General features: G+C 43.1%; 1 protein-coding gene across 1 annotated transcript in view; it reads left to right on the forward strand.

The window, feature by feature from the left end:
- Nucleotides 1-9397, forward strand: part of cpped1 (calcineurin-like phosphoesterase domain containing 1) — a 34284-nt gene extending 24887 nt beyond the window's left edge. Inside the window, exon 6 of the mRNA XM_037081827.1 lies at nt 7316-9397. Coding sequence (XP_036937722.1) covers nt 7316-7542 — 227 coding nt within the window. The 3' untranslated portion in view covers nt 7543-9397. The remainder of the gene's footprint in view (nt 1-7315) is intronic.
- The last annotated feature ends 1666 nt before the right edge of the window (nt 9398-11063 follow it).

The raw sequence follows: 11063 nt of genomic DNA on the forward strand, positions 1-11063 counted from the left end.
AACAATTACACAAAGCCTTTGGATCCCCAGAGGGAACTTCTTTACTCTTAATATGGTTCCATCTGTGCTACCTCGTCACTGTCATACTCGTAATCATAGTAAATATGCTCTCTGTGGCTATATTGGCCCCTACCTATGTTGATTTGTCAGTGCATGAATGAAACTCAGCCAGCATTTACTTCCCGTGAGCCGAGGAAGAAAGACATGCAAAAATTGTAGGTTGCTCGCTTGTTGAGGATGAGGTTTTCACACACATCCAGCATCTCTTCAGAGAAGATTGAATTTCGTCGTCCCATGCTCTCACGCCTCACCTCATACATGGTAGTACTGTAATTAGATTTCCTTGCCCTCCTCCTCCTCCTCCTCCTCCAAGTTTATATCCTACGTTCAGGATACCTTTAGCACACGTACAAACAAGCAGGACTGAAGATACGTAGACAGATAGATGCTTCCATGCTGCCTCAAAACCGTGTTTATGTACACTGTTGAAAAAAACTCAAAAATAGCAGCTGAGAAATTCATCAGGATTCCTGACACTGCTAGCGGCTTTAGAGTTGTACATACAGTAGCTAATTAGAGGCAAAGATAAGCTGTGTGCTGCTGTGATGGTCTCTCCCTCCTCCCTCCTTTCTCGCTCTCTTGCTGCCGGTTGTCTTTATCAGCAAGGGTCCTACTCTGTTCAAAAGCAAAGACACATTCACCACCCGCTGGGGATTTGATAAGAGGCCACGGTTAAGCCTTTAACCCCATTGTTTTAATGATGGAGCTGAAGAATGCTTTTGATTTTTCTATCTCTTATTCTTTTTCTTTGTCTCGCTTCCTCGTTCTACTGCAGGCGAAGCAGAGGGTTGGCGGGGAAGACTTGTTGGGGGCATGTTGTTTCAGGAAGGTTGGTTCGAGTAATAAATTGATGATGTTGAAGGCTTATCAGGCGCTGAAACAGAACGGTCTACAACACTACGAGGATGATCGATTTTTTTTTTTACTTTATACCATTCCCAGATAAATAATAGAACTACTCAACTAGTGTACTGATCCATCGGATCTTTATGTGTGAAGCAACCCAGACAATATCCATGGAGCTCAATCCTCAACACTTCCTGTTAATTAACTGTTTTATTGATTGAGCTGTTGATGTTGCCTTGTTCCTTAGATTCCGGTTCCCTCCCAGAGCAGGTTGGAAGTCTTTAAGGGCGCACTCACACTTGCAAAGCATGATTGGTGCCAACGGATGTTTTTACCAGTTTACATTCCATTCTGCTATCGGCGTTAGCAGATTGGAGTCATACCTACAGTACAGTCATGGTGTTAGGGCTGTTTAGCATTGGCAAAACGTGGGTGACCTATACTCGGTTCTGTGCCTTAACACATCCTGTGTGGACACTGAAGGAAGACTGAAACTGAAACTTCGAACTTCTTGCATTTTGAAGGTTAACCATAGGTTTGGGCTGTGGGTTTCAACTATTCCCTCTCAACACAAGGCCCCCTCCGACATCTGTGACATCCTAACAGTGTCAAGGCCTGTCATTCTTAGAGAAACATAAGGATGATAGCTTGGCGAATTCAGGATGATTAGGTATCACGTTGGGTACCAAATGTCCAAAAGGCAGGCACGCTCTCTGAGGAATAGATGACACGCTGACTACTTTCATTTCCCAGCTCCCTTTGTGACCGTGTGTGCGTGTGTGTGTGTGGACACAGGAAGGGGATGCTGCGTGGTGACTGATGGCTGAGAGTGATTTATGGGTAGCCGGAGATACAAGATGCCTCTCCACGCTACATCATTTTGTATCCCTCTGTCATGCAAATTATCAACAGCCACCATTTCATGATGAATTATTTCCCAGACCTGCACTTCAATGACAACCTCCCTTCAATACGAGAGCACACGTTGCATGTTCACTCCTACGCAGTCCATTCTCACAGACGTGTTGATGACAGCTTTGTCAAGAACCACATAACATTTGTGCCACAGAGAAACGGTCCGAGAGAAATGGCTTCTCTGAGATGTAATTCTCAATCGAAAGAGGGTGGGTGGTCAGCGGCAAGGTAGCAAAGTTAGCTTGCAATTAGCAAATCCAATCAGTGGCTGAGAGATGAAAGGGGGACGATGGAGAGTGGGATGGGCAAGAAAGAAAGAAAAGGAGGGAGGGCAGACTGAAGGCAGGAACATCAAACATGATTAGACATGGACAGATGTTTCTTTACTTCCTTTATTCCTTTATTTTGTAATCTAGATCAGTGAACGATATTAGCATTTAAATAGTAAAAGCTTTTCAAATGATTCAAACACATCCACCAATTAAGGCGACCATAGCCCAATTGACTGCAGCATAAAAAGATCATCTTATAATAAAAATACAGTCGTATATTGGAAGGGACAACCCTCCTCCTTTCTGTGCATTTTTCTGCAACCCCGACCGGAATTCAATTTGACTCGGGGTAATTTTCCTCCGTTAGCATTCGATATGTTTTCATCAGTCTGACTGCTTACTCCAGATATTTTCTGAGCGCTCTAGCACCCCCCTACCCCCACTTCCCAGCTCCGTCTGTCAAGGCAAAGGCCAGTCCCCAGATCGGAGGCACAAAAGAAAAACACAAAAGAACTAGCGCTGTTTCGAGGCTGACAGGTAAATGGGAATGCTGCAGCGACTGAGACAAGATGGGGAATTATCAGCACGCAGCGTGCAGGTTTTTGCGAGGGGCATCCGCTCAGCACAAAAAGAAGAAACGGAAGAGTGCAGGAAAGCATTGCGAAGAAGCAAAAATTGGTTGAAATTGGACATGAAAATCCTCTTCTGTGTGTGAAACTGCTATTAACACTTTCTGAACACGTGCTGTGCCTCCCATCTGTATATAGTTTAGTGGGTAAAGCAGGTTTAGCATGGTTATAGGGCGCATTGCTGTATGGCTGTACAGGCAAAGTATGGTACCATCAGTGGAAAGAGAAGGATTTGATTCTTTATGCAGCTTAATGCCTACAGCCGTGGTACTAACATCACTGCAGTTAAGGGGTGGAAGTCCCACCAGTCCTCCCACGCTGATTGTACTGCAAGGCACTTTAGATAACAATGTACAGAAAGGAAGGTGTGCTACCGTGATTGGAGTGAAGCGAAGTGAAATGACTTGCGTACCGTATTTCCTCATTATCAAATCCGCTTCATTTTCCCAGAAGGGCGCCAGCTGTCATTATCCTGGCGGCAGAGGTAGCCTACAGAAGTGCATGTCTGCAGGCTGACACTCTGACAGCTGCGTTGCCATGTCCAGCCAGTACATGCTAATGTATAATTTACCCAAGTGCGTTATGTCCAAATACCTGCAAAACCAGTGGCAATCTCATTTCCCCTCAACTATACATCGTGTTGACTGATAATCATCACATTTTAGTACGGTAATATGCTAATTTAGGCCGGCAAGCATGGAGATTAGCACAAAAGGGTTTGAATCTCACCACCGCGTTGGTCTAATGTCACTGCCAACCAGTAATGGTAGGTTTTTTGTTATTTTAAATTTGTGTTTTTCAGTTCCATGCAGGCAATCTCAGCCTTTCCCGCATTCATTTTCTTGCAGACGATTTCAGGGGTCAGCTTCGTCTTCAGATTGCATTTTGAAAGGGGACAGCTTTCTTTACTCTTCTTTATTCTGGTTTTCTTTTTTCCAATTGTTTATCTTTTATTCATGCAGACAATCTTCGGGAGATTGAAAGTGCCTTTCTTTCTCAGACAGACAATATTTTCTGTCAGAGAGTGTTTGTTAGCAGACAAGGACCCAGGTGGAGTGGGTTGACGCCTAACGCCTGCGTAATGAAGCCTGTCTGAGAGAGGACGTGCTCAAGTGAATTCAGGTCAGGGGGTTATGGCTGGGCCTTTGCCAAATTGTTTATACAAAATTGGAGAGCTGGTGGAATAAGCAGATTCATTTCCACAACATACAAATTGTCCTTTGGTTTAGTCCACTTCTCATATATACTCAAGACATCAGACTACAGAAGTCTGTAGTTTGTTGTGATGACCCCCATTCTGCCTGATAGACATCAGACAGGTTAGCAAAGCGCAACTCTCTCAAGACCCCAGTTTTCTTCAGAGGAGACCACGAGAAGATGAATACCTCTGTTGTCTGCAACAGAATAACACTTGCCGTACCAACAGGTGCTCCTCCCTCCCACCGAAAACATTGCTCCTGAAATGGCTCATCAGTAGTCCCACTTATACTTTGTGACATCACACTATGTAACCCATTCACGGGAGAAGTGAAGCTAAACGGAAACTGAAATCACAACAGAGAAAACCTTACCGAAAACCTATGAGTGGTGCTGGCTCAAGCTTGTAAGAGCTGACCAATCAGAGCAGACTAAGTATTCATGAGGGGGCTATAAAGAGACGGGAGCTAAAACGGAGCGTTTCAGACAGGGGAATTCAGCACTGGACAGTGACACTGCCATCTGACTGCGCTTCACACTGTAGCTGTTCCCAAATTAACTGCATTGTGCAGTTTCTTTCTTTCATTTTTAAAGCTCTGACTAAGACATACAGCACAACATGGCTTCATGGATGCATCACAAGTATGTCATGTACATATTGGGAGCTCACTTCTGCGTGGTGGAGTCATACAGAGTGTGTGTGTGTGTGTGTGTGTATGCGTGCGTGCGTGGGATGTGGATCGTCAGAACTCGGACGCACTGACACATGTACACATATGCAGACTTACCCACTCCCACACACTTTTTATATGGCGACATGATTAATCGCGGCATCTTTGGGAGTTCCAGAGCAGGTTCAGAAAAATCATTTCAGCTTCAAAGACATTTTTTTTTTCTTTTCCTGAATTGGTTTACAAGATTAATTCCTGTCTATCGCTTCTTTACTACCGCTGTCTGGGCCTCTTCCTCCCACCACCTCATCTTCTCCGAGGTGACAAGGAAGTCGCAGCCCTCATGTGGATTCTATAACACATTCAACATTTCCTGAAACGGCGTTGCTCACTGAGTCATCAGGTGATCCCATCAACCATTTTCCCTGCTTCACACTTCAGCTGCTTCTTCGCTTTGTTTTCGTTGGCAGGGCCTGAATAATCGCGACGAGTGGCGTGATTCCTCGTTGGACAGATTAAAAACACTGAGGTGTCCGTCAGCATAGGGGGAACACGCGCGCAGGCGTACTGAATAATGAGTACATGTTTTCAGCCTGGAGGCGTGGAGGCCATTTGTGGCCTTTTGGCCCTAATTTAGAAACAACATCAAGGACGCACATGTATCCAAACACATGTACACACCTTGTGACCAGACAGCGTTTACCATCGCCAGGTCGCTAGCTCTGGCAAAGTCACATGAAAGGCTATTTATTCCCAGACACACGCAGATGATACACAAACAGATGCATGAAATATTCTGTCTCTAATGATATGCTGCTGCCCACAAGTCACAGGAGGATTGCGCCTCACACCGAACCGGTTTTGATTGTAAATGATTTTTAGCCCTGGCACACACATGCACGCCTAGATCATTGATTCTCATCTATGGCGGATTAATTATTAAATGGTCCAGCATGTGCAGCCACTGTCCTCACATAGCTCTGAATGGTTATATGAATTTAGGTCACATTTGTATGCCTGCGCTGCTCGATTATGTTGAGTTCCCGACTTGATGATTCAAGGCGATTACACACCGGCGACATCGAAGTAATGTCAGCAGTGGATACATAAGAGGGGTTTTTTACATTCATATGGATCCTCCTCGTCTTTGTTGTGCAGATTTCTGGGACAGACTGATGTCTTTCTCATGCGCCGACTGCAATTTATCCTCCTTTGTTGCCAGTTTTTTTTTTTTTTTTTTTTTGGCTGGGTTTTCTCTCTGGAGATGAGGCAGCAAGCGGCGAGACTTTCCCTACAGGAAACACAGCGCACAGAAAATAGAACAGCTCGTCGTCCCTGCCAAAAAGCCTGCTGTGAACTCATCTAAAAATCTAATGAAATGTTCAAATCAAATCAATTTCAGCATGCAACACACGGGTACTCCTAAACCCCTCCTGACCTCCATCATCTTACCCCCTGATTGAAATACTTTTCTTCAGTTCAAACCCCAGCAAACCTTATGTTTAGTCTTAGTTTGAGAATAAATTTGGCACCAGGGCGACACCAACTTGCCAGAAAGTCAAATTTGTTCTCCCCAAACTAAACAGATTCACAGTCAGACAAAACGCTGCCTTCACACACGGCAAAACAGCTCATTCCACAGCCCTCATTCAAAGTGGGGCTTGTTTCGGCGTGCCATTTTAAGTGTGCAGTCATTTCAACTGTAGTGACACAGCGTCGCCGCCGCAGGGCCCAGCCTCACCCTCGCCGCTCTATTAATGATGTCGCTTGTAATTGAAAATAAATTGAAAATCGTGGCTCCTCTAATGAAAGTTCCCCAGGTTTACTAAAATATGCTACAAGTGGAGGCATCCTGATTGTCTTCCTCTCTGTCTTTCCTTTTCTTTTTACATTTCCATTTGCCTCATTTCTTTCTTTGTCTGTTTCTTTCTTTCATTCTTTCTTATTTCTTATCTTATTTTTCAGTTTTTTTCTCTTTTTCAATATCTTTTCAATTCAATTAAATCTTTTCTTATTTCTTGTTTCCGCTTTCCTTCTCTCCTTCATTTGTCTCATCTCTCCTACCTTCATTTCTTTAATTATTTAAACTTTGTTTGTTTGTTTGTTTGTTTGTTTGTTTCTTTCTTTCTTTCTTTCTTTCTTTTTTTCTTTCTTTCCATTTAGCTTCTTTTACTGTTTTCTGTTGTTTTTCAATCAGTACTGGTAGACGGTATTATATATAGGAAATAGTCAATTATTCAACATAACACTATAATATGCATGCTAATGCTACATGAGTCACTGTATAACTTAATATACATCCATGTATCAGAAACCAAGAAAGTGAGTAGCAGGTTGTTGAAGTATTGTGAGTTATTTAAAGCCTTGAATCTCCTGATGGAACAAACACTGAGTCACAGGTGCTGATCACTAACCCCCTTAAGTCCTAGTGGACCCATTTTGGTCATTTTATGCCGTGAGGCGTTAGTAATTGTACATACTGAACCTTTTTTTAGGATACATGAGGGTCAGAGGGGTCAGACGTGGTGTGAATTACATGGCGCTCTGAAAAGCAGGATGCCTATTCAAAGAGTATCCCAGTTTAGATCGGTGATGTAAGCAGGGATGAAATCAGGCCACTAAACAAACAAATTCCAGCTCCTGTGTTCCATCGTGTAAAGCCTTGATTTTTTTCCCCGTTGTTGCACTGAACTCAGCCCCCCTCTCACCTCTCTCTGTGACACAGGGGTGAAAGCGGTCTTCTCTGGCCATTATCACCGGAACGCCGGTGGCTGCCACGGTGGCCTGGACATGGTCGTGAGCTCGGCCATCGGCTGCCAGCTCGGCGAGGACACCCACGGCGTCAGGGTGGTGGCGGTGACCGCCGACGAGGTCGTCCATCGCTACTACAGCCTGGAGCAGCTGAGAGTGGGAGGCATGGACGAGGACCTCAGGAAGCTCCTGCAGGCCTGAGGAGAGACAGTCAGGGAAAACAAGCTGTGTTTTTGTTCTGTTTTAAGAGTTTTCAGCCCCTGTTATTAGACACAACAGAGTTTATGGGGGAAGGAGCATTGATCAACTCTTGTCAGGCTGTGAGATGTTAGAAACATTCACACTGTATATTCCCAGTGGCTCATTTTACCCAATATGCTGAGGTTTATAATCTACCAGCACAGTCTCATTTAGCTGTGTTTCCATCGAGGTAATTTAAGCAGTATGCTGATGCACAAATGTTTTCTTTTTTCCATTTCAGAAAGAGACCTAACTCTATACAGGGAGAGAAGGAGAAAGAGAGGCTGTATCTGTAGAAAAAGTCTTCCTAAAATTCTTCTTCCTGCCTCTCATTTTTCTGCCTCTTCCTCCTCCTCCTTCCTTCTTCTCCTCCTCCATCTTCTTCCTCTTCTTTGCTGGTGTCAGGCAGCCAGCTTGTCTCATATTTATCCATCACTTCCTCTTTTACTCTAACAACAATGCATAACTTAGCCTAAAACCTCTAACTTCTGATGAAACTGCACAGCCTAGCTTTTTGCTTAAAGCCAGCTGATGGTAGCGCCACCAATTCATATATTGTGTGGGTTTATTTAGTTTTTTTGCAGAATTTCGAAATGTCATTTCCACTCGCTTGAATTTGGAAGAAAACACAGCCAAGACTGCCGAAGTTGATCAATGGCCCAATTTCCCAAAACTCTTAAGAAAATAATTGATGGATTTATAGTTTATTGAGACACGTACTCTCAGTTTGACCAGAAAAATAGAGGAAAGCAGTGGATTTAAACCAAACAGTGTGACTGGCTGCCTGACCACACATCACAAACTGTACACAATCGTGTGATGAAAATGAATTTATTTTCTCTCTCTCTACTGAATGTTTTTCCCGGGACCATCAGTCGGCAGAGTGGATGTTATTATCTGTGCTCCCGCTGCCCTGAAAGCGGCACACAGAGATCATTGAATGTGTGTCTAAAAGTAGCGCTTCTTCTTCTGTGGAGGAGCAAAAAACCTTCCTGCACGGCCGCCTCATCAGATTGAGGCTGACACCCACTCTGTCTGCGCAGTGTCAGTGTTAAAAGTTCAAGACGGTGCGATGGTGAAGTCAGATGTTGTCGGTGTAACTTTAAATGTACCCAAACTTCAGCATTAAAGGAAGATTCCACCTGAAAACATTGAAACCTCTTTCAAAACTAGCGACCGCAGGTAAAGCGAAGTTCATCAAGAAACAGGAAGCAGTTCATGAGCGCCGCTTGTTTATTAAACTCATTTTATGAATGTTCTTTAAAGGCTGTTGAAAAGCATCATGGGAGATGTAGGAAACGCACCAAGGTATATAGGAACAGATCACACCAGTTAAGATAAACTACTGGACTGCACTGAATGCTACAGGTTATTGTTATGTAACAGTTTGCCAGTATTAAAGGGTGGAGTTTTCCTTTAATGACACTAAGCTATCCAGCTGTCATAGCTATTTCTACTATGTCTGTTGTTGCTGCAGTCTAATGCCTTGTCGGCCATCCTATGCAATCACCGTATTGTGTGTTTGTTTTGTTTTTTTATGTTTAACATGGTACATTGTAGAACTGACCCGGAACTGACGTCTGATCAGACCTTGAGCTGTCTGTCTGTAGCCTCTTACACTGCCCTTATAGGCAAAACTGACTGTTCTGAGAAATGTTTAGTTTTTCTATCCATCCACTACAACGTTCACATAGTCTTTGAATGTGTGTTGACTTGAGAGAATATTTTTAAAAGTAGAAATGACAATCTTGTGTGTGACTAAAAGTGATTCTTTAGTTATACTCATAATTGATTAAATAAAAAATGGAGAATTTTTGCTGATCAACTGTGAAATGACAAAAAAGTTCACCCAAAAATGAAATGTCAGTCATCATTATTGAACTTGTCAGTGGCCCACGGTTACTTCCCTGGCTTCAAATTCTCCTGCATAAAGACCGGGGATTCAAATAATTTCATGTTGTTAGTTAACTGATTAATATCAGCCACACTGTTTATACTCCCAGCTCAAGATCAGAGCTGTATAAAAGGCTCAGTTCAGGCAAAAATGAAAATTCCAGAAATATTTACTCACCTTCATGCTGATGAAAAGTCAAGTGAAGTTTCTTAGTCTGCAAAACATTTCTGGAGCTTTGCATTGAAACAGCATTGCAGTATTCTCCTAAACAAGTAGGTGGAGACTTGTTTTAAATGTGAAAAGCGACAGAAAATAACCCTGAAATGGCTCCATAAAAATATTACATCCTTATTACTTCAATGAGTCTTTGGAACACAAAATTGCAATTCCGAAATTCATCTCAAAAGACAGTATTTTCACCTTCTATCTGCAGTTGCGCTCATGTAGTTGTGAGTTGTAATGCTTTTAGCCTTGCAGCTACAGCGGAGACTTTAAATAAGGGTTTAAATTATGTCTTTTCAAATCAGTGTGGGAGCTCGGTAATTCCAAATGCTTGGATTACTCCAGATGAGCTATATGGATTTTTTTGTTTTTTGTTTTAATTTTAAAACAAGTCCATATGTACTTCAGTTGTTCAGGAGAATGCCACAATGCTGTTTTTACTGTGAAGCTCCAGCAATGATTGCTTGACTTTTTGTCAACATGAGTATATAATGACTGAATTTTCATTTTTGGGTGTACTTATCCTTTAATATAGCTCCCATACTGAGTTAAGACGGTAAACAGTGCGGCTGATATTAACCAAATGAAATTACTAACTGACAAACAGGAAATCTTGGGAATCTCATGTGAAGCCAGCGCAGTGTTGGCGGACCCCGCCACCAAAATAGGGAAACTGTTCCAAGAAGAGGTCATTTCAAATGGAAACACACTGAATGGTTATTGCAGAAGAGAAGTTACTTTAAAGGTGCAGTATGTCAGAATTGGGAACCTTTTGAATTCAAACAAATGCTGGGGCAGCATATCACCATAGTGATCACTAGCTGCACTGATAACTGAGCTAAATAGCTATCGGCAGCTTACAGTTGGCAGCAGTGGGTGGTTCTGACTGGGAGCTCAGAGTGGTGTTCCAGACAGAACAGGCTGGTGCTAGCTGGTTAGCAGGCTAAACTCAAATTTCTTACATATTGCACCTTTAAATGACTTCGACTCAGCTGTTATAACTTGAACCTCTTCTCTCCTTGGCAGTATTGCAGATCTTATTTGTGACCTAACCCATTACTCCTGCGATCACTACAGATGAATAACCAAGGCGCACATGTTGCAGTATCCACTCGGTGTCTTCCAGTTACTTGTTTATGAAAGCGTAGATCAAACCGTCTCCCTCCACTGTGCTGCTCTCATGATGAAAATCTTTCATCACTGGATCGGAGTTGAAATCAGAATTTACGACGCCACGCTTCACATTTAAATTACACCTAATCGGTTTAATCTGTCGGGGATCCTCGCCGTGAACTCTGCGCGCGCACACACACACACGCGAGTGCTCAGTGCATAATAAATGACAAAAGCGTGATTGTGCTGTTAA

The sequence above is a fragment of the Acanthopagrus latus genome, chromosome 20, assembly GCF_904848185.1.
Source record: "Acanthopagrus latus isolate v.2019 chromosome 20, fAcaLat1.1, whole genome shotgun sequence".
Lineage (NCBI taxonomy): Eukaryota > Metazoa > Chordata > Actinopteri > Spariformes > Sparidae > Acanthopagrus > Acanthopagrus latus.